At 51.7% G+C, this 23,232-nt stretch overlaps 3 protein-coding genes across 3 annotated transcripts; 1 reads left to right on the forward strand and 2 right to left on the reverse strand.

The window, feature by feature from the left end:
• Window positions 1–92: 92 nt before the first annotated feature.
• Window positions 93–5,354, reverse strand: TGME49_221600 (hypothetical protein). Its single transcript, XM_002369948.2, has 5 exons — window positions 2,836–5,354; window positions 2,005–2,071; window positions 1,538–1,641; window positions 895–1,056; window positions 93–493 (listed from the first exon to the last, which is right to left on the reverse strand). Exons 1-5 carry the CDS (start codon window positions 4,881–4,883, stop codon window positions 184–186), a joined length of 2,691 nt encoding a protein of 896 aa, XP_002369989.1. The 5' UTR covers window positions 4,884–5,354; the 3' UTR covers window positions 93–183.
• Window positions 5,355–5,730: 376 nt separating this feature from the next.
• On the forward strand, window positions 5,731–14,790 carry TGME49_221610 (ubiquitin carboxyl-terminal hydrolase). Its single transcript, XM_018779930.1, has 6 exons — window positions 5,731–10,162; window positions 10,417–10,889; window positions 11,146–11,211; window positions 11,772–12,191; window positions 12,864–12,997; window positions 13,173–14,790. Exons 1-6 carry the CDS (start codon window positions 9,994–9,996, stop codon window positions 14,296–14,298), a joined length of 2,388 nt encoding a protein of 795 aa, XP_018638278.1. The 5' UTR covers window positions 5,731–9,993; the 3' UTR covers window positions 14,299–14,790.
• A 2,535-nt stretch (window positions 14,791–17,325) lies between these two features.
• Window positions 17,326–20,441, reverse strand: TGME49_221620 (beta-tubulin, putative). The gene is made up of 4 exons (XM_002369950.2): window positions 19,938–20,441; window positions 18,123–19,216; window positions 17,902–17,989; window positions 17,326–17,767 (listed from the first exon to the last, which is right to left on the reverse strand). The coding sequence occupies exons 1-4, from the start codon at window positions 20,031–20,033 to the stop codon at window positions 17,696–17,698; spliced, it is 1,350 nt and encodes a 449-aa protein (XP_002369991.1). The 5' UTR covers window positions 20,034–20,441; the 3' UTR covers window positions 17,326–17,695.
• Window positions 20,442–23,232: the final 2,791 nt, after the last annotated feature.

Consider the following 23,232-nt stretch of genomic DNA (forward strand, 5'->3'; position numbering starts at 1 on the left):
CTTCTTAACTCAATGACACAGTCTATGCTGCTTCCAAAACTAAGGATGCAAAAATTATGAAACTACATGGTGAGCACCATAGAAACAATCATGCATCTACGATGGCTGCGGCTCCTGGCAGGACATCGGAAACGTGATCTTCCCGTCGTAGTTCGTGGAGAACTTTTCTATGGGCCACAACGTTTATTCCTTGTGCGGTGCCAGCCGTTCCACATCCAAGGCTGAGAACGTTTCATCACTGGTTTTGGGCTTCGCATCATCTGGTGGTGGTGGTGCTGGGGCATCAATCTGGAAGTGTACTGAGGCATCAGGGTAGTCTTGGTTTTCCATGAGACTCTCGTATGCCTTCAAATCTCGGGAGGAAGCCGCTGAAAATGCCGCATCGCGAGCGGCCAGAAGGTAAGGCGGTGGATGAGAGTATGAACAGTCGAAGTACCCAGGAAACGTTTCAGGGCCGAAGTGCTCATGAGGAAGAAGCCACAGATCTTCCAGTCTAAAAGCACACACACACTCGCCATCAGAAGCGGCGACACACCGATTCCATTGCCAAGGGAGCTAGCAGCTTATCCGTGTCAGGAACGCCTGAAACGCGTTTACTTGTTTACTCAAAAACTACGAATTTCACAAGGCTACGCATTAGCTTCCACAAGAGAACGAGGGTGGCTTCCCCCAAAGCACGGTCCAGCGCGCAGTACCCCGAAGAGGTGTGTTCACACACACAAGTCTGCGCTGCTCCTCGGACTACCTCTAAGGAAACCACCGCGAAACAGCGATGACAGTCAAGAGATGGCAAATCACACCACTGAAATACTACCCGTCGAGGGAGGAATTCGCGTCTCTCGTCTGTATGTGGCTACGATTGAAAATACAGGCACAACGTGGCGATGCTCCTACCTGTACTGGCTTCGCACAGTCCTCGTCATCAGGTGTAGGTGAATGTGTGCACACCGGGCAATTACCCAGTCGTCGTCTCGGTTGCTGTGGCAGTACGCAGCTCGCGAGAGAAAGGGGACTTGTAGCTCCACTATCAGTCGACTCAGCAGACGGCCTACCCTTCTGAACAGAGAAGAAGCAAAGACCAAAAGACGAACCAAACGAACGGGCCCTGAGCCCCTTCAACAGAACATGTTGGTCGGGAAAGATAAAGGTGACTTGTTATCCAGAGGAGCGCAACTTGTCGAGCAGAGATGGTACCTTACGTGGTCTGGTAGGGCCGAAATTTGACCCCGCACATTGTGATTAGGAATGCAAATGACCTACACGTGCAGTTTCACCAACTTCAGACAGATGCTTGAAACGCGATTGCATCTTCCCTGCAGCCTATGCAAGCGCATATATACATATACTAAAATATGTTCAGCAGACAAACTCGATGGACTAGAACAGTCACGTGACAGCGCCATGTGCACGTCGACCTGAGGAAATTATATTTTCTGTCTTTTATTCTTCACGAAAGTGTTTAAAGCAACGGGGATCTTTTGCAAGAGTTGGCTACAGCCGAATAGAGGGCACAAACAAGGACAAAAGCCCCGCTCACCTGCAGTGCGCTGGAGTTCGGCCGGTTCCGATGATGGCAAATCGGGCGACGTCTCTTCTCCCGCACGCTTCCAGGTCGATGACTCGGATATCCTCCATGTGTTCCTACAAAAATACCATGGATGAAGACGGCACACGCAAACGTCGAGAACAGCAAAGTTGCAGAGTGCAGTTCTCTGGATCTGTCAGTTCTGTTAGCGAGAAACGCAGAAACCAGACCACCAGTCTCCGTCGCTTCAGCCGGGTCGGGACGTTGTTTTACCCTCACGAGGCAACCATTCCACATTTCAAACATTTTGCCAGCGAATCGACACCGACCGGCTGCCGTGTAACAGAAATTGCGTGTCACCAACTTACACCAGACGTCTCTACAGTGAATCGAGACGCCACACTGTTGCATGTAACATAGTTGGAGTACAAAGGTCACTGCAGCCAAAAACTCCACAAAGACACAGAGAAAAGACGAACCTGCTGGAGAATAGTTACAAATTCTTCCACAGTCGGCATCCTGCCGCTCTGCAGCTCGACGGTTTTGCTGAAGGAAAAAAACACCAAGACCCGAGGCAGGTCGTTTGCAACATCACGTACACTAGAAGAGAAGGCTGCCGCGCCCAGTCGTTGCAGCTTTTCTGAGATTGTACCTGAACTTGACTCAGCAGCAGGCACGGGCGGTTTCCAAAATGTGAGAAAGTGGAAAGTCTCATTCATAGTTGACAAGGCGAATAACCTCGCCGTGTGCCTGATAGGTTTTCGATGACTGCCGAAACGATATCCTGTCTGTCCCGCTCGTGGCTGCGTCCCAATCTGGCACTAAATTTCTGTTCTGTTGTAACGTACACTTCGCACAGCGGCGCAGTATCAATCACTAAGAAGAACCACAATTAGTGGTCAAGAGGAACGCAGTGCACGTGAAAGCAGTCCTCTGATGAACCAGATATACACCTGTAGAATTCGTTGCCTGAGGAACGTCTACATGTTCCGCCTTCTACCTTCGTGTCCTAAAATTCATATTCTTACATGCATATATGCATATATCCATGTAAATGTGTGCGTGTGTGTTTACAAACGCATGAGTCTCTATCCGCACCACGCAGCGACAGTCGCATACGGTGCACTGAAGACGACTCCCGGACGGCAGACAGCTTTGTACAGGCACCGGAAAGGTCTGCAGAGGCGTGTCGGTGTACACTGTAAAGAGTGGCTTTCCATCAGTAGCCTGGTTTCACTGTTGGAACGAACACCGAAACAGTCCGTGTCCACGCCTGGGCAACTGAGATAAAGAAATAACAGAACGCTTACGCTCTCCTTTGTCCCGTCTCAGAGCTTTCAGCCGGTTGCTGCCAACCAACCCCCCAGAGGTGGTCTTTTGCCGGTCTCACGACGGGCTCCCGAAAAAACGCCCATTCGTCATCAACGGCTTCTGTCTCGTCGTCGTCCACGACACCCGCAGCATCGGAAAGTCCGTCTGATTGCCGTGCCAGTTTCTGCTGCTTCTCGTGGTAGTACGCCTGCGCTCGCTTGAGAAGAAGCTCGCGGTTGTCCCGATAGAAGCGTTGAGCAGGTGTTAACTCTTCGTCACTCTCAGACTCTCGTTCGTCTTCTCTAGCGCGTTCCGAACCGCTGCTCTTGTCCAGTGCCGTCTCCGAACGCCGACGCGGGGCCGCGGCCAGGTGTCCAGACACCCGCGGCCGACTCACAACACCCAGCACGTTTTGTGCAAAGGCTTCATCTTCCATGTATTCTGCTCGTTCAGGGCATGCGTCTCCTTCCTCCCCTCCTCCGTAAAAGGTGACCAGGCCCCTGCAGTCGTCTGCCGCGCCGCGCATGCTCTGTGTCGAGTCCGCTTGTCCACTCTCCGACGCACCGCCAAAATCATCGTCTCCGTCGTTCTCGGGGTCAGCCGCGTCCCTGCCTTGGATCTCCTCTCGCAGTCCGAGAGTTGCTTCGCCGCTCGCGTGCGCGTCAAACGTGCTGGAGGATTCAACAGCACTCAACGCTGGCTGCTCTTTCTCTCCCCCTGTGGCGGCAGTCGCCCCCACACTCGGGCTCCGAGCTATCTCGTCTGTGTCGGACGGTGTTCTAGGCGCCACATTCGCCGGTTGCTTGTACTTTGCTGGGACAAAGTGAGCAATCGCAGCTTCCACCTCTTCATCGAGTTGTTCTCGGCTCTTCCGAGGATCTATCGGAACGCGCTGGTGGCCTCCTACAGCCTCAGCAACAGACTCAGGCGCCTCCAGGGGCATCAATGGTGTAGCGCGTTCGACAAATGGGCCGCAGCTGGTCTCTCGCCCACTGACCTCTCCCGTCACAGAGAGAGACAATTTCCCAGTGTCACTCGAGGCCGAAGACGCCAGACTGTCGCGTCGGGGGTCGATGATTCCGTGTTCAAGAAGCAAACGCTGGAGAAGAGCTTCGTCGTCTTCTTCTAAAGTCGACTGGCAGCTCGGCGCCACACTGTGTCCTACAGCAGGGTCTGAGAAACTCGTGGGGAAGTTGCGAGGGCGCGACGCAAACGCAGCATGAAGCGAACGCGAAGATGAAACAGAGGACGAAGATGGAGGAGAATCCGAAGGCAACGAAGATGGTGAGAGAGGCGGGGTCGGCCTGGAAGGTGTCGCCTGCAGAATGCGGTCGACCCTGCTCTGTGTCGGCAACGGGGAGTCGGAATCTCCTTGCCACCACGGTGTACCCTCATCTCTGTCTGTTGAATCGCCCTGCTCTCCTGTCCACTTCTGCCTTCCGTTGCCAGTCTTGTCGCGGAAAAGAAAAGGCTCAGTCCTTCCGTCGGCGTCCTCACAGCCCTCATCCCCTGTTGAGTTGCTGGGAACGGTTTCCTTCGCGAGCAACTCCTCACGGTTCACTCTCCCTCCGGCGTTTCCTCGAAGCGCCGACCTGCCGCCAGCAGCTAGCCACGGCGCTCTGAGCGTGTGAGATCTCGCCGCTGTATAAACACCGGAAAGCAGGACGTCGGGGGGGAGAGGCTGAAGGCCCCACGAAGGAGGAAAGGAAAAACATCTTTCCCCAGCAAAAGAAGAAGCTGAACGTGATACCCGGCCGGAATAGAATGAATGGGGATTCCGGGGTGGATGTACAGTGCGGAAAGAGCGGGAGTTGGGTAAGACAGAAGCAGCGCCAGAGGGCGACGCGGAGACGCCTTTCTCGACGCCGAAAGCGAACTGAAGCTGGACTTGAGGAGCGGGGTTGCCACAGTGTGAATAAAAAGGTTGTTCCGCAGCACTGTTTAGCGTGGTAGCCGCGCTAGTGTGTACAGAGAAGGTCCGCACGTGAGCGTGACACGACACGCAGTGGCTAATAGACAGCCGAGAGCAGCCAGTTGACGGCAGCATGGCTTCGCCTGCACCATGGTAGAAAGGGAAGTCAGGGGAAACAGATAGGCTGGAGAAGGCAATAAACGCGGGAGAGAGCTGGTTGCCCTTGTGAAGGAGGGAAATCGAGAGCCGCAGCCACGAGTCAAACAGGGAGAGGAACGACGCCGGTTTCGCTTAGGCAGTACGGGACGGGTGGGGGTCGAAAACGGGGCTTCACCTCTGAAAGAAAACCCTATTGTCGGTGCTCTAACTATTAGCAAGACGAAAGATGCAAAGGACCAGATAATGTAACTATCATGCAGTAAAAACGGCCATGGTTCTGGGGGCTGGCTTTGCACATGCGCGCGTAGTCGGTTCCATGATGTTGACAAAGAGTCGGAAACAGCGAAATCATCGTTTCATCGAGTCCCCAAGCGACTTGTGTTCCTGTGTATCTCCCAGAAAGGACTAACCAGCTAGAAAAGGAAGTAAGGAGATAAAAGAGCCCGGTTTCGCAGAAAAACTGGAGGACGACAGTCATTGCTTGAAACTCGAGGAGACACGCGTAACACAGTGGCCCCTGTGGCATCTATGCATGCAAGAGAAATGCCAAGTAAGGTTCTTCCTTGCCAACGGCCTTTAGTCTTACTCTCTTTCACAGGTTCGTCACGAGCTATATAATAAATACGGAGACGTCTCCGTTTGGTGCTCCTTTTCTCAGCAGTCAAACAAATGTCATAGGATCGCTATGAGGAGTGGATGTTTTCATACGCAATTTCGCGATGACATTTGTGTATCCTGGGGCTGTTCAAACTTCACGTATCGCGAAGTAGATGTGACATCATGATCCACCAAAAAGCGGATGTTTTTAAGGAGTTAAATATCAGCGGGTCTCGTACGTTTTACGTCACTTGGAAATGTGCATCTGTACGAGCAAGCGTCTTTCCGCTAGCACCGAGATCAAGTTGACGTCGTCTTCTCGACTACCCTCGTACATCGATCGCTCTTTCGGGCACACCATATGAAATTCACGCGTTTTCTGAGACCAGTTCTGGCTTTTATTCGGCATAAGACGACTATCGTCGAAGCTGCGATTACCAAGCACGTAAGAGCGGCGTCTTCAGACCGAAGCAGAATGCATTGCCCAGTTTCGACCGCAGATGTTCATCCTGCTGTTTTTGTCAGGGGGACAAACGAGGTCCGAAAACCATGCCAAACGAAGCATCAGGCTGAGATCTAGGAGAACTTTGGCGTTTACACGAGAAAGGTAATTTTTTATTTGTGCTCTGCTAGTATCTAAGTACACATACGGCATGTGTAGAGGAATTCTCGATACGCCTTTGAACTCTAGAAATGTAGTGCTGCGGTGGTTTCCAGTGAGGTTTGGATCCACCACAAAAGGCAGAGAACTCAAGAGTTTCGAAAATAAAGATTTCCTGGATGTGACAGAATGAGAAAGGCAATAAGTCTCTAGGCGGCCGTCGTCGTGGAAAGAAGAAAGCAAAAGTATATCGGGGGAAGACTGGACTGGCTGTGTTGTCCCGTTACACAGACACGACTTCTCGTAGGCTGAGGGCATTCATTCACGGAATCGAGGGACCTCACTCTTGGGTCGAAGACAGTTTCACACATGAATCTTGAATACACCACCATTACAGGACTGATTGGATTCTTAGGTATCAGAAGGTTAACTTAGAGTAAATATAGTGTTATCTGCGCGATTTGTTTTCCTCTTGTCGTCGGGGTAATCGTAAGTCAATGATTCTCTGACAGAGTTTCTCGTGACTCTCCTTTCTGGATCTACCAAAGTTATTCGCTCCGAGTAGCACTGGTGGTATTCTGTGGCGACGACCCTATCTGATCTACTGAGAGTCTCTGGTGCCTCTCTCAGTAACTCGCTCTCCCTTTTTCCGGTTTTTCCGCCAACCCCTTGGGTTTTACTTCGGAGGAGAGAAGAATGTTTGTGCTCGTATCTTCGGATTACTGAGGGGCTCCGTCTCTCCCCCGACTAAAGGTCGGGACGTGTTGTGTAAGCGTGTGCTCGGTCCGAACAGCTGAAAGGTTCTAACAACTATCCGAGAAACTGGGCCTGAGCTAAGACTGCGATAAAACAGATGCGGATTCGCTTACAAGATTGATGCTCCTCGCAGTTCTCCGGTTTCACTCACTGTTTGTGGAAAGGCGTCCCGCATACTGTAGGTCACGGTTGCAGTGCGTCCGGTGTTCTGCTAATTCCCACAAACAGTGGTATCATAAGTTGAGGTGGAACCTTCAGAAGGAGCGAACTTTTTGACGGATTTCGGCTATTGTGTGCAATTGCCATCCAGTGTAAAAATAGTGGCAGAGTCCTGTCATGCTCAAAGCCGGGGCTGCCATTGCTACTCACAGCACTGGTGCAAAAGAAACGAAAGTGGATGTGAAGCAGGATGGATCTGCTTTCACGCACAGCATGAATCTGGTTATTTCTTCGCAGAGGAAAGGATCGAAAAGGAACCGATGTCGTGTCGCCATCGTGCAATTGTGCCGACATGTATTTCTGTGTCCGTTGGTTTTGGAAACTTCGCTTCACAGAAAAAACAGCTATGCTAGTATTGAATGAGTGGTTATCGGAACAGGGCTGCAGCGGCGAAAAGCGTTCTGCTCCATTCTCCTTCGCGTTACGACTACTGAGAGGTCACACTTGCCGCGTGGCTCGCAGTCACCACTGTACTCTGTAAAGTTTCCTCTCTGGAGGTCCACCTGTGCTTCCCCCAGTGTGCATTGCCTCCCGACATCTGCCCACTGGCGCGTCTGCTTCTGAGTTTGTCAAGTGGACGATGAGAGTCGGGCTCTAATCGCGAATCAAGAATTATCGAGCTTAGAACCGTGTTTCGCTGTAGTGTGCAACGCGTCGAATCCTATGAGATACCACACATAAAACAACATAAACACAGTTAATTGAGGTTTTCTTGTTCTCTACCTGCCCTGCAACGCGTGGCAAAGGGGCCACAAGCTGTCTGTGTACTGACGCAGACAGCATGCGTGTTTGGCAATCGAGGAAACGCGAAGTCAAAAAGGTATTTCCTGGCTTCACCTTAACGAAATTTCGAATGCAGGCAAAGGGGTTGAAGTTCCCAAAAGAATGGGAGGGGAGAGAGGGGTCTTTCAGCCTTCTTTTCTCCACTCTTTTGCAGACTCAGAATGCGTGTGTTCGAGAGGAGGCTGGCGGCAGCCCACATTGGCTTTTTCTCAGGCAAGCGCGGGCCGTCTTTTTCTTATCGACTGGCGTTCTTTTTCGGAAAAGCTATCTAATTTCCGCTTGCACGTTAATGCTTTCTTTTGATCCACGGTTCCCTATGTGTCTGGATGGTTTGTACGAGCGTTATCTGCATACGTCGCGGCTTGCTCCTGTGAATGACTCGGTTGTCGTGGGTGGTGAGCAGCTAGGACGCTGAACAAAGATTTGAAAGTAGGGCTTTCCCGCAGTTGTTCCATTTAGAAAACAGTGTGCCTTCAGTGTTGCCTGCGCTCGCTCAGAAGTTTGTAGGCGTACACATTTGCGTGCTTCCTGGTTCTCTCAGCGCTCCGTGTCTCTCCTCGAAGAGCAAATCCTGTTTTGCTTGGGAGAAAACATCTACTGCAGTCCCCGCTTCGATGGCAGTGGCGTTGACGCGAGACAACAGGCGTATTGCACAGAGGAGACCCGCGAACGGAGGCGCAGCTGAAGCACGGTGGCATGGGGGAATTGTCTTTGGAAATAAAGACGAGAAGCGGTCCCTTCTAAATTTGAGTTTGGTGAAGAGCCGACCCGTATTTCAAGAAAGCGACAAGAACTGGGTGCCGTTACTGTCTATGAGGGGAAACGGCTAACCAAGGTGTGTAGGCATCGAAAAAAGGAGCCCGCGCCGCGTGCTTTCAGTTTACTCATCTCGTTACGACCGAAATACGCCCTCGAATGCGTTGTGGAGACACCGCCTGCAAGGTGCGTGACTTTATTCCACCATTTCCTTCGCCATTCTTCCCTTACAACCGATTCAGACGCGGCTCTAAAACGAACAAGGAGGTTTGGCATTCTACAGGAGTGTCCCAACTCCGTTGCGCGTGCACTTCGTCATCAACGACGAGTCGTCTCGGCGCTGTGTCGCGCGTTTTCCCCTCAAATGGCCCACCCGTTCGAGACAGCTGAGATCCAGACATCTCTGAAATGAAGTCGCTTTCTCGAGAGCTCGATAGAGATGCACAGGAAGACTGGCAGCTTGCCCAACGACAACGCTGTCGGGGCAAGGAGTTGCCCGTAGTTCCCCCGGGCTCGGGAGGGCGGCAAAACCTGCGGCCGGACGGGAACAGACCCTTGCAAGGTCACCTCAGACCGAGTCCCTGGTCTTCGTTTCAAGATTCGAATATGTTTTCTCCACCCCACAAAAGCTCTCGACCTCACTCTGGCCGCATGCCCAACTCCCCGCCTGACTGTCAAGTGCCACCGATGCACAGAGGCCACGAGACTGCGACTCCGAACACTCGTAGGCAGCTGCTGGAGTCTCAGGCCTGTTCGCGACCAACTGTCCCTGCTTCGCTTGCAGCCCGTGGATCTGGACACAGAGCGACGTTTTTCTCCCAGAGTCGACCGGCAAGCCCCTCCCACCCGCAGAGCGACAGCCAGCGTCTGCCGTACCACGTCTCGGACCGGGTGCATGCGTCCGCGCAAACGCAAGAGGCTGCTCAGAACGACTGCGAGGCGTTGACACTTTTGCCGGGATTCCCCCACTCTGGACCACAGCTGTTTTGCCGACGGGTGGCGAGCGATATGGAATCGACCCTGGGAACGGAATCCTGGGAGAAAGTCGGGGGAGAGAAGGACAGAGATCGACAGCGGGCCGGCGACTCGACGGTTGCTTCTGGCAACTCGTGTGCAGGCGTTTGTGGAGCAGAAGCCAAGGACACAACTTCGTCGCCAGGCGGAAACAGAAAACCTTTCACGTGGGCACAACGCGTCTCCCGCGTAAGCCACGACTCCCAGAAGGCGGTCCAGACGGTCAACCTGCCGACGTTCAGAAGGGAAACGAAAGAAGAAGAGGCGCAGAAAGACAGATAAGCGACCAAGAGGGGAGAGACCGGGGGGGGAGAAACGAAGAACAGAAAAGCAGCGACTGACACGGGAAAGGGTGGAGTCATGTCACGTCGAAGCAAGGAGTTCATCGCGGAAAACAAACAAGAGACCACAGAGACACGTGTCGCTGCCTCCTCCCACCCTCGCTCGTCAGGGCCTGTCTCCTCTCCGGATCCATCTTCTTCGGGCTGGTCGCGGGGCCCGAGTGCTGCTGTATATACACCCCCTCAGGGTAAGGAAGCGGGACGGGAGGCTAATCTGTGTTTTGTGTCTCCCTTCTCTGTGGTAGTGTTTGTCGGTTCCGATTATCATGGGGGAAGAAGCAAAAAGGGGGTCTCACTCAATCAGCGAACAGAAAACGTGAAGCGACAGACGCAGTAGCTTTCCACTGGCGTTTCTAGCTTTTCTGTGAGAAAGGGCAGAAAGAGGACGGAAACTGGCGCTCTGCATACGCCCTTGAGTTTCTGCTGGATTTTTCTTTCTCAGGAGGGACTCAAGGTCGTGCCGCACAAAAGTCGGAGCCCAATCGCATTTCGATGGCATCTGCTGCCGTCTCTTCCTGTCGAGAAACAGGGGCATCCGCGCGCGGCGAGAGCAAGGCAAAGGAGTCGGGTGTCAGTACACTGTACTCCAGGGCAGGGTGCGATTTCGCGATGCATGCGACCTACATGGAACCCGTGTCTCCGTTCGCTGCTTCGTCGGAGACACAGCGGGTGCGGCAGAGACCGGAGGGCGAGTCAAAGCCTTCATCACCTACAAGAGTTGAAAGGGGAGACGGAGGGGTGTCAAGAGAAGGCGAGGAAGAGACTCGACAGGAGACACAGACAGAAGAAGAAAAGGAACAACGGGGCGTGGCCAAGGACGAAGGAAGACGCGAACATGAAGAGGAAGATGCCCAGATGACGCCGCCGGACACCCCTTGCGTGCTCAGCGCAATTCAGGGCCTTCTGCAGACTTCGGTAAGCACTCAAGGAGGATCAGTGTGTAAGGAGGAGCTCATGTTCTTTTCTGCAGTGAGGCTGCAAAGGGAAGGGGGGGAAATCGACCATAGAAACCGCGTTTCCCACCGTGTATAGACAGCAAAGGAAGACCGGTAAAGAAGTGCAGCAGGACGATGAAGAACCGACAAAAGTCGAAGAATAGGAACGTGAACTCGAAATGCACAGGCATTTGAAGGCTGAACTAGCTGTGTATAGCGTGTGTTTTTTCACGCAGCAAGGCGAGCGTATGTCAAGTTTTTTCGTCGAAGACGTGCAGGCATTCCCCGACCTTAGTCTAAAGGTGAGCAGTGGGGAGTCTCGGATTTTTGCAGGAGTACGAGAAAAAGCGGTGGAAAGCAAATGCAATGATAAGGCAAAAGAGGAGGCAGACGAGACTAAACCGCCTCTCGAGACATAATCCTGCAGGCAACCACGATTTCACGAGTTTCAAACGATCGCACCCTTTTCAAGCGTGACCGTCTGAGACTAGAGTCGAGTTGGACCATTAGGGAAACTTTTAAACAAGGAAGAAGAATTCCATACGGAGGGGGTCCGTGCACAGGCATTCATATGTATATATAGATGCACAAACATTTGCATCTAGAATCCAAATTAAGAACACGTGTATATTTTTGGATTGTGGACATCCATATATATATATATATATATATGTAAGCGTCCATTTGTCTAGAGATTGGGTGTAGGTGGTTCAGTGTACTGATGTATGTGTCGAGAAAGCATAGTAAGGAAATCGAAAATGCCCACTTTTCAGTGACGGCTGCTGCATGAACCTCTTATCCTTCACATGGCCAATTTTGATTCGCGTTTGATTTTCCATCGATGCTTCTGATTTGTTTTCAGCTGACAGGAGGAGACCTTCCTTCGTTTGCTCAACGGGGTCTAGTCAACACACACAACAACTGTTACATGAACGCCGTCGTTCAAGCTCTTCTTCCTGTTCTCCTCCCACTGTGGCCGCAACTTCTCTCGCCTCTGTATTGGGCTCGAAAGATCGGGCAAGGGTCGGACTCTCAGCCTCAGAGCGCCGCTTCGCTCTCGCTGTGGGGCAGTCTCGCCGAAGCTGTACGGGTGTTTCTCGAATTCAAGAAATCCTCGTCTGTTGCTCGCCCTGGCGATGTGGCTCGCATTTTCCAGCATGTTGTGTCTGGACAGTCCGGAGGGGTCATGGCTGAAGCCGGGCTTGTCTGGGGACAGCAGGCAGACGCGTCGGAATTCCTTCTTTTCCTTATCAATGGGCTCCACGACGAATGCAAATGGATGGTAGGTGTTCTAGTTTAGCAAGCTAACTAGGTTTCCCCAACTGGAAACGGAAGAAATTCCGTGGAAAGCGCAGTAGAAACTTAGGGTACGGTGTTCACGTGTAACTGATCATGAATTTCAAATAAACGCTGGATACCTGTATCCTCAGATCGAGCGACGTGTATCTTTCTCGGTTATAGAATTTTAGGAATCCCTGGCGAGTTTCTTGTTCTGATTTAGCATGCAGCCTGGAAGCAGACACAATATTTTCTCGAGTGACGTGCACTGCGTCAAGAGGACCATTCCGCCCAGACGGGTTCCGGTATACATTCACCCTAGGACCGGCGCTTCAGAAGCGACTACATTTTGAAAGCCTTGTGTGTCCAGTGGCAACAGTGGGACTTTGTGTGAAATAGGCAAAGTGGACTCTTGCACCCGGGGCGAGGAAATTGCTTCGGCATTTTTGTTGATTCTCTCACGGGGTGCTGGTTTCTGTAGCTTGATTTTCCTCTCGAATTTGGAGACTCACGGTGACCGCAGCTGTTGGTGTTTTTCTTCCGAGTCACTTTTCACAGTGCATGCGGCCCTATCAGGTGACATGGCGAGTTAGCGACTGGAAACACAAGTAGCAGTTGCGGGGGGCGTCCGGTTTCTACAAGTTGTTTTTCTGTTCGAGCTTGTTTCATTGAATAGAGAGGCCACGGGGACGGTTTCGCTGACTCATCGGGAGCGCAAAATGGCGATGGCGGTTTCGTTGAGATCGGCAAGAAGAACAAGAAAATTAAACCTCGAGTCATCGGAAGCGACGAGGACTCACTCGTGTACCGGTACGCTTAGCACTTTGAGTTTTTCTTCTAAACCCGTCGACTTACCCTGTTCATTTCTCTGCGTGCACTGCAGCTGTCACGGAGTGTGTTTGTTCCGTCTGCTTCCTGTCTTTTCATTCCTCACCTTTTCCTTCAAGCGTGCAGCAGACAGTTTCTGTTTGTCTGCGCCGTTCAGGCTGTTTGGTGGTTCGTTGAGAGAGTGTTCCGTCGACCCTCGAACGGGGTCGAAGCTTAGCGAGCGGAAGGAGTTCTTCCTTTTTGTCTCCTGCTCGGTTCTTCCACATTTGCGAACTCTCGAGGCGGTCCTGGATGCACACTTCGCGGACCAAGAGGTGGAGCTCGCAGAAGCAGGCCCGAAGGCCAGTGGGGCTGACGAGAAGACTCTGAGGGCCAATCGGCGTGGCACGGGCGGTACCGGGGAGGGCCGAAAACGGGGTGCTGAGGCAGAGAGGCGGCCGCGATGTCGCCTGCAGACGCGCATTGAGTCTCCGCCTCCGATCCTCGTCATCGTGCTCCAGCGGTTCTCCTACGATCGAGAGAAGCAGCGAGCGCGGAAGGTGTCGCACCCCGTGACGCTGTCTGAACGGCTCGTTCTGCGGCCTTCCTGGTGCGTGAATTCCTCGCGCGAGGGCCTGCAGAAGCCTGAAGGCGTCTCTGCGGCCGACAGCAAAAACACCAAGAGCAGCACTCGGGGGTGCACTTTCCCGTTGGAAGCCGAGACGGCGAAGCGTGAGAGACACGAACAAACATGCCATCTGGGAGTCGAGGAGAGAACGTACGAGCTGTCCGGTGTCATCTCTCACAAAGGCGTTCTCATGAACAGGGGCCACTACACTGCAGCCAGTCGCCTACCGGTCTCCCTAGCCGCAACAGCTGGAAAGAGGCAAGGCGGCGCGTGTCGTGAGCACAACAGAAAAGACATTCTCTCGAACGTCAAGGGCGGCGACTGGGTGACGGCAGCAAAGGGCGGCTTGCGAGGCGAGGCGTTGAAAAGGGAGGCGCAGACAGATGTGGAGAGGCCGCGTGGAGGAGAAGAGCAATCCGAATCCGAGACCGAAAAAGAGAGACGCGCGGTTGCGCAAGAGAAGCCGGAGGAAGAAGAGACAGTGTGGATCCTCTCCGATGATATGTCATGCTCTGTGAGGTCGTTCGACGCTGTACAGAACATGGAAGGACACTACGTCCTCATTTTCGTCAACCGGCGATGGCAAGTAAGCAGCGACCCAAGGCGAGCCTTTGAACGAGCTCGCATGTTCCAGACCCAGCATAAAATGACGACGAAGACAGGCGACGAAGACTGAAGGCACTGTAGCGGAAAGCGACAATAAAGACACAAGACAACAGAGGCTTGGTGCCCAATACCTGGGGAACAGTGGAAAAGCGGAAATAAAAACACGAGAAAAGAGGGTTCGTGGTGTGACCGTTTTCCGGAGATTTGTCTGTCTTCGGACGGCGACACTCCTGGTTTTTTGATTCGGGTACACCAGGTGGCTTCTCTGTTCACATTAGTGCTTTTACCTCCCTAAAGAGGAATCAGTTTTCTCGAACTTAATTTGAGTTTTGTTTCAGGGCTACCGGAGATGTTGATAATGCACTGGTCTTCATCAGTATCGTGCACGTTCTATCAAGCGTGGAATCTGACGGTCCCCATGTGAAGTTATAAAGTTGTATCTTGTCACACGCTGAGGTTGATGTCCGCTTTAAAGAAATCAACCACCGATTTGCGAGACTCTGGATCTCTGAAGAAAAACAGTTCGTTCTTCGTAAAGAACGGTGAATACGATTGCAGGTGATCAGTTTGACGTCGCGTGTTGACCTCCATGAAGCTGGCGTTTCTAGCTTGTCGCTCTTCACTGACAAAAAACCACTAGAAATGTCACCAATCATTTCAGTGGCACCGCTGCGAGATTCCAACCCAGCACCGCATTATTTTGAGTAGGTTACTTCCCAAATTTCAGATGCTCGTCTCCACTTTTTGTAGGTCCGCCGCAAGGCTATTTGGTAGTTCCCCTTTTCCACGACATTAAGGTTATTCCGCATCGGTTATGTTCTGGGCATAATACATGAATTGTTGCCATCTCTCGTATTAAGAGTGAGAAAACGTAGAACTAACCTACGACAGACAACCTCGCCTACAGAGACCCCCACATTACGTGCATAGAATCGTTCCGGAGTAGTTCTCTTGCTGGGTTATCCAAATTCAAGCGTTGTAACTGCGGAGGCGGCGTCTTATTGAATTGTATTATAGCAGCGAGCTGCTAACTTTGGGACGCCCGGAACATGTTGTACAGCTGTAATCACTAATTCTCACACATGCAAACGTGGCAACTGTGAAGTCTGCTTGGTGTGTTCTCACTGGAGTAGCCGCGAAACGTATCTCTCGAGATCTGGCGAATGTGATCGTGTTTGACGGCGGTTTATTAGGTTTGGGGGGATGATAGTGGACAAACGGTCACCGTGTCGACTGCACTAATCCAAGCAGCACATGCGAGTGAAGCCTCAGAAACAACAGACACTGTGCGTCGCAAGCGAGCACACGCACTATATTTGGAAACTCAACGTAGTTGATTTCCGTTTGTCACGCAGAGTTGTCAGGTCCCCATGTTCAGCAGCAGGCGCATTGCAATATTGTTGATATTACGCGGAAGAGACAGCTACTCCGGGTCCAACAAAAGAAGAAAACCGGTTTGAGGACTGTCACCAGTTGGTGGCGGAAGCTTCGCGAAATGAAGACCCAGCGTATGCCGCAGACATCTCTTGGAATCCTTGGAAACAAGCGTTCATTGTTAGTTTCCTTCACTGGAATGGGCCGTAGCCACAACGTGGCCAGGTGTAGCTGGCAGCGTCAATGAGCTGAAGACAGTCTGCCAGCAAATCAATCGGGACTTTCGAACGCAGCAAACGGCATACTGAGGTATTGAACGTTACACGGTAATCCTGAAACCAGACTAAGTTACGACCAACAAAGAAATTATACAATTCTGGAATCCTCAAGTGCCGATCTTCCGCCAGCGCGTGTCCGATGAGGAGCTGTTCTACGATGCCTTGAAAACGAAGTGAGCAATAAAACCCGCATAGGGTAGAATCATAGTTTGACGACCGAAGACCGATCGACATGAATACACAGATAAAGTTCGAGATACAACGCCCAAACCGGGTAAAAGCGGAAGATATACTCCGAGTGCCCAAAATTCTTTACGAATTTTGTTGCCTGGCGAGACTTTTCAATCTTGTCGACTTTGATCTCTCGTCTCTGCTGGAGTAAAGCGACGTAAACGGCGGCGCACGATGCAGTCATCGTGTGAACATTCGCGTAGAGGGTTTTCAGATGTCTGATCGACAGCGCAGAAAACTTCCAGCACTAAGACAAGTATCCAAGAAGAAAGCAGGGCCTACACATTTCTCGACAGTGTGGCAATTATGCAATCAAGTCGGTCTGGCTGTGTGTGCGAGATTTTCTCACCGTGTCAAGCATTCGTGCAGAAAGCAGACCCTCAATCGCCATTCGCAGGGATTTCTCTGACGGTGAGAAGTTCCTGCTTCTTCCATGTCAAACCCAGCAACTGTTCTGTAGAGAGGGCGCTGTGATGGATTCCCCTCAATTTTGTGCATGTTGCCGGTTGGAAAGTTTGTCACCGTTCACATGTCAGGCATGTTTTCCCTTTCAAGTGGGTAGAAAAAACTACTTCGAGAACAGAACGACTGAAAAGCTGAAATACTGAGGCGAAGGGTGTTAAATGCATTTGAACCACGTTCTTGGATTCAAATGTGTTTCTGTGGAATTATATACACACTGATTAGTTTTGCACGTGCCTGCGAGTGGTGGTGTGCTTTGGTTCCAAGGCCTATATGTGGGCTGATCCGACGTACTTGTTAGAATGCTTGTGTGAAGAAATGAAGCGAAACGAAGGCTGCCGACAGAGATTTTCCATCGTGCTCAGTGTTACTCTACAGTGTCATTTTATCCAGTCACGCTACATAGTTACCTCATTAATGCTGCAGTTTTTCCGCTTCACTTGTGCAGTGTCTGCTGTTGACTCACGCGGACAAACTGCCTCAGCCAATGCTCCGAACAGTCAGGTACTTGAAGGAGTATTACCCTTTTATTCAGCTAATCGAGATAGAAAATTATTTGTAAGGGTGTGCCGCCTGTTTTGCGAGTTCCACGAAGTTACCAAATGATGTGGCTCTCTTTTATTCCCTCCAGCGCTTTCGAGTTGTGTTTTGTCCCTTCTCGCTTCTCGCACGCAGACGCGTACAGTTCAAAGCTGCCCACAAAGTACGTGATTGTGGTAAAGTGTGACGGTGTTTTCGCTCGATGGGTCGGGACTGTTTCCAGAATTTGGAAGAACCTCGAAAGTGTTTTCCGTCCCGCCGACTTTGGTCGCAAAGTCAGGACAGTGGTACGGGGACGGCGAGCTGTTGCCTAGAGTCATCCAAGAACGTTTAAAGAAGCATTTTTCCAGGTGGCATCCCACCGATATAAATACAAAAGTGTATTATATCGTAATCACGACAAATGCTCACCACAAAAAGAATACGATTGACAAACGCTCCTCTTTTTCCTCAGGTTAAAAAAAAGGAATTGATCCGCAGAATGCGTAACAAGGCGTTCACGTCCCAGGTAAGAAATACAAGGCTTATCAGCGGAAAAACATGTAGTTGTGTCTCGACTTTTTCCGAAACAAAGCATTTCGTTTATGCTTCGCCTTCGGCGTCCATGCCGCCGTCTTCGTCGTCGAATTCGCCCTCTTCCTCCGCTGTTGCATCCTGAAAGTAAACGAAAGATAAAACAGAAGGCGCAGAAGTTAGTCCTTGTGATCTCTTCTCGGAAGAGACCGAATGCAAGACAATGTGGTCCGAGAGACTGCTTTCGTGGTGGTAGCCGTATTTCTGATGCTTACCTGGTATTGTTGGTACTCAGACACCAAGTCGTTCATGTTCGACTCCGCTTCAGTGAACTCCATCTCGTCCATACCTTCGCCAGTGTACCTGAGCGTAGAACCGCCAAAATGACAAAATTTCATTAATAAAGCGTACGCGTTGCTTATAAACCCCTGGCGACGATCCATACAGGAGCGAACAGCCCAAACGCTTGTCATTAGTTGTCACTAAAACCACTCACCAGTGAAGGAAAGCCTTTCTCCTGAACATAGCGGTGAACTGCTCGGAGACACGTTTGAACATTTCCTGAATAGCAGTGCTGTTTCCAACGAATGTGACGCTCATCTTGAGTCCCTTGGGCGGGATGTCGCAGACGGCGCTCTTCATATTGTTGGGGATCCACTCGACGAAGTAGGAAGAGTTCTTGTTCTGAACATTCAGCATCTGCTCGTCGACTTCCTTGGTGGACATGCGGCCACGGAAGAGCGCGCATGCGGTCAGGTAGCGGCCGTGACGGGGGTCGGAGGCGCACATCATGTTCTTGGCGTCGAACATCTGTTGGGTGAGCTCGGGGACCGTCAGGGCGCGGTACTGTTGAGAGCCGCGGGAGGTGAGGGGGGCGAAGCCGATCAGGAAGAAGTGGAGACGGGGGAACGGGATAAGGTTGACCGCGAGTTTCCTGAGGTCGCTATTGAGTTGGCCCGGGAAACGCAGAGAGCAGGTCACGCCACTCATCGCCGCGGAGACCAGATGGTTCAGATCACCGTACGTGGGGGTGGTCAGCTTCAGAGTGCGGAAACAGATGTCGTAGAGGGCCTCGTTGTCGATCACCTGGACTTCGTCGGCGTTCTCAACCAGCTGGTGGACAGAGAGCGTCGCGTTGTAGGGCTCGACGACTGTGTCGGACACCTTGGGGGACGGGAAGACGGAGAATGTCTCCATAATCCGGTCGGGGTACTCCTCGCGGACCTTGCTGATCAGCAGCGTACCCATACCCGAACCGGTACCCCCTCCAAGACTGTGAGTGATCTGGAAACCCTGAAGGCAGTCGCAGCCCTCGGCCTCCTTGCGCACCACGTCCAGAACGCTGTCGATGAGCTCCGCTCCCTCGGTGTAGTGGCCCTTGGCCCAATTGTTGCCCGCACCCGTCTGACCAAAGACAAAGTTGTCAGGGCGGAAGAGCTGGCCGAACGGACCCGCGCGAACGCTGTCCATCGTGCCGGGCTCCAGATCCATCAGGATCGCGCGGGGGACGAAGCGTCCTCCGGTGGCCTCATTGTAGAACACATTGATTCTCTCCAGCTGCAAGTCGCTGTCGCCCGTGTACGTTCCAGTCTGCAAAGAAGTCGCAAACACGCAAGACAAAGGCATCAAGTGAGTGCGCAGAGACGCTAGCTAGCAGAAACGATGGGACAACTCAAAAAACACTCGTGAAGGTGACTGAACATTCAGAATAGTTGGGCCAACACAGAGCAACTACGTGAAGGGATGACAGTCGGGAGGCGGATGAAACAATGGAATAAGCTAATAAGACACGTTCGGGGGCGCGTGAGACACGCAGCTGCCCGGAAACTACTGCGCTATGGCTTTTGCGGCTAGGGAAGAAAGCGACAGCCTCGGCTCGAATCCAAATGGAGCACTGCTATTAAGGGCAACTAATTGAATGACCTAAAATATGTGCCCAGAGAGTGAAAATTTTGACCGTGGGTGATGCCCCTGGTGCTGGTTCAGAGTTGCTTTGCACGCGGCGAGCGAATGGCGTTGCCAGCCGCTTGCGAGCTTGCGTGAGGTATAGTTCACCTAACACTATACACTCGCGATTTTTCACACTTCGTCCGTCCACAAAAAACATGGTTAACAACAATTCCTGGGGCAATTATTTCCCTCGCAGACAACGGCCAAGGTTGCACAGAGCAAGTGCGCGCGCTCGCGCGTCAGGCTGCATCTGAGCCTTTTCTTCGCGGCAGTGCAAACACTTATTCCATCACACCTGGCGCGTGACGGCACGGAAATTGCAGGATTAGGCACGACAAAAAAACGCAAATGTGTTATTTACCGGGTCGACGCCGTGTTCGTCGGAGATGACTTCCCAGAACTTTGCGCCGATCTGGTTGCCGCACTGGCCGGCCTGGATGTGGACGATCTCACGCATTTTGATGACAGAAAGACAGACAACGACTCGGAACAGAAGTAGGAAGGCGCGGAGGGGCGCGCAGCAACAACGACGCAAGAAAGGCAGCGTGCGTGTACAAATGCGAGAAAGTCGGAGAAAAAGTCGATTTGCTACGGTTTTGTCGCACCGAGCCTTTTAGAAAATGCTGCACCCCGGCCCCTGCTGACGTTTCAAGACGACCCACGATGGACCACGCAAGATGCGCGCGCGCCAGATAACTGTGATGCAACGCGTTCCACGGGTTCCGCAGTTTGCGTGGCCGGACCTGCGAGCACGCGGGCGACACCCAGCCGACTGTTCTCGAAAAAATTTGAACCAGCGTAGATGAGCGCCTTCGTCGAGCTGAAACGCTTGTCTTGCAGACACGCGGTGATGGGAATCGCCGGCAGGCGCAGTTTTTTAGGGTTGAGAGAATGGATCACGCGGCCAGCTTAGAGTGGAGAGAACTAAGATACAGTTACAGTGTTTTGGCGCCGCAGTTTCACTCTAAAAGGCAACCTTACCGTTAGGCAAGGAGCGAGCATTTTCCCGCCACCAGCGACAAGGGGTCGGAAACCGAGGGAGCTCCCCTGCTTCTGATACGCGGGCAGAAGCGCGGGAGAAACTGCGGCTGCTGCTTGGCCGGACTGGCCAACAGAGGAATGTGAACCTCTGCCAGAAGCATTGAGTCAGCTCCTTCGTGTTGTCTCTGCAAAGAAGGATACGGAAAGATTCGCCGGGGAGCCTTGTCTACCAAACGAAATCCGTGATTCAAGGGGAAATGGAATGCACAGGGACTGTCCGGGCCTATTCTTGCTGCCGGGTTTCACACGGAAAAGTCACAATTCAAAAGACACTCAGTCGGACTTATACGATTTAGCACTACCGTACCACGGGGGCACTTTACCAGGAACGTAGAGGACGGACCGCTTAGCAAAAACACGCGTAGTCTCTCAATGTGTCGGTGTAGCGATCGCCGACGAGACACGCAGCCGTTGACGCGACGCGTCTGTTGCTTTCGGCAGAAATCCCTTTATCCGCAGCCACCTTTCGTCTACCCGGTAGCTCTGTGCTCGACAGTCATTCATCAGCTTGACAAGCGGTAGTGAGGTGCCTTCACCAACTGAGGCCAGCGCTCCTAATGGTGTGTGGCAGGCGTAATGCCTTTGGACCGAAAAACGGTGGTTTGAATAACTTTCATTAGAACGTTACGCCTCCTGTACAAATGAACAGGAGCCAACTACCACTCGAATACCAACCGCATCGACCGAGTCCGTATTAGTGCGAAACAGCGACACATGTTGTTCACCGGTCCTGTGTTGAACTGCGATACGGATGAAGAGATCACTCGTGCGCCACATTGTTTCGTATGGCCACAGTTGGCGCTGCGCACGCTTCCCTCACAGTGGGTCCTTCTCATATCAGTTAGGGAATCTGTATAATGCCCGGGTGTCTACCGGTGTACAGATGACACAAATATCGGTTTTAGTGCAGGAGAAACAGTAGTTGTAATATAAGTCTTCGATTCCTCAAGCCGTTGGTCAGATAGGATATGTGCTGGTACATCTCCTTATGAATAGCATCATGTCATGTTCAGATTTTTTCCACGTGACCCCCGGGAGGCCGGATTAACTAGAGTTCATGTCACTACAGAACAGGAAACGTCTTCGTTGAACGGATCTGCGATCGGGAACCGCGGACCTCAAATTGGGCCGGCAGGCACATGCTATTGCCTGGATACTGAATATGACTCTAGTTATAAGGTATTTACAGCGAAAAGCGTATGCTTTCTGTAACCCACTAATCAATCGGGATGCGTTCCTGATATTCTCTGACGGAATACAGTAACTGCACGAAAAAACTAAATGTGTAAGACGAATCTCGATATTGTCTGGATTGTTATCCATGGAATATTTTGCGAGAATTTTACTGTCGACAATGATAGAGCGAAACGTTACGCAATACGATATTTATAAATAACGGAGGTGATATGGAACACATAAACTCCAATTCGTCTGCAAATCTTAAATTAACGTACCATACAAATGCTTGGTTGGTTATTGAGAGACACTTCCGTCTAACAGCGACAGCGAAGCATCAGTGGTGTGCGAGAGAACACCTAAACCATAGACGTGTTGTTTCGCTACGGCGCTAGGAGAGCCACATTGTACGATACGACAGCTAAGCCACAGTTTACCCAAACACTATGTGGACGAACACGCATGTTTTGGGGACAGGACATACGTAATCGGAAAATATGAGATCGAACCCCTTTATGAAAAATGCTGCCGTCTGCTGTCAAATTCATGGGCAACTCATTCGCTGGACTTGACACAGAACAGCGATGCGAATAGCCTGACTCCTAAACTTATACTTCAACTCGTTCTGCACCAAAACACACCGGGACGCCCTCTCCGTGGATGTCAGCTCCGACGCAGGCCACGTGATCGGCCCTTCCGTTCTATCTCATTTTTATTAAAGAAGCATCCTTCTTCAACCTGACGAACAATATGCCATGTGGCTACGCCGAGAATTGGTTTTGGCGATCATCATGTCTCCCTTCGCTGAGAGAGGTATAACCCGTTCACTGCGACCGCACGTCAGCACAAGACGTCAGGTACGGTGCCGCCTACGCACCTTTGGTGCTTGTTAACTTTGGATATTTTACTCACAAGCACGTTATCAGACGACAGCGAACGCGGATGCTTAAACGTAAGCGAACCGACATCTGCCACCGTGCGTCGAATCACGACACTTCCAATGTGTACTGGTAAGAGGAAAAACGTCATATACAGGCTGCTGGAAACTGTGTCGCGAGAATGAGATACTCAGAACTCTCTATCCTCTTCGGAAAGAAAAGCACGTTGATTTATGGAGGTTCGTGTACTGTAACACGTGATGGTACCAGTGTCGATGTGGCTAAGAGCACAGAATCGAGCTTGACACACTTCGTTGTTCTACAGCAGACGCTCGTAAATTGCTTTTTAGCAGTTTTGAGGTCACGTCTGTAAACTTGGGCAGTGCTTTGGAGGTCGATAATCTCCCTGACGGTCTTCAATCGACGACCGTCCCAATGAACTTACGGAATGCAGTTGCTGCCTGGCGCCACTCCATTAAGAAAACAACAGCCTTATGATTGTTCGCAGTGGGGAAATAAGTTCCGAATAATTTGCTACTGGAGGATGATTCAGGTACGGAG

Source organism: Toxoplasma gondii, chromosome II (genome assembly GCF_000006565.2).
Source record: "Toxoplasma gondii ME49 chromosome II, whole genome shotgun sequence".
Classification (NCBI taxonomy): domain Eukaryota; phylum Apicomplexa; class Conoidasida; order Eucoccidiorida; family Sarcocystidae; genus Toxoplasma; species Toxoplasma gondii.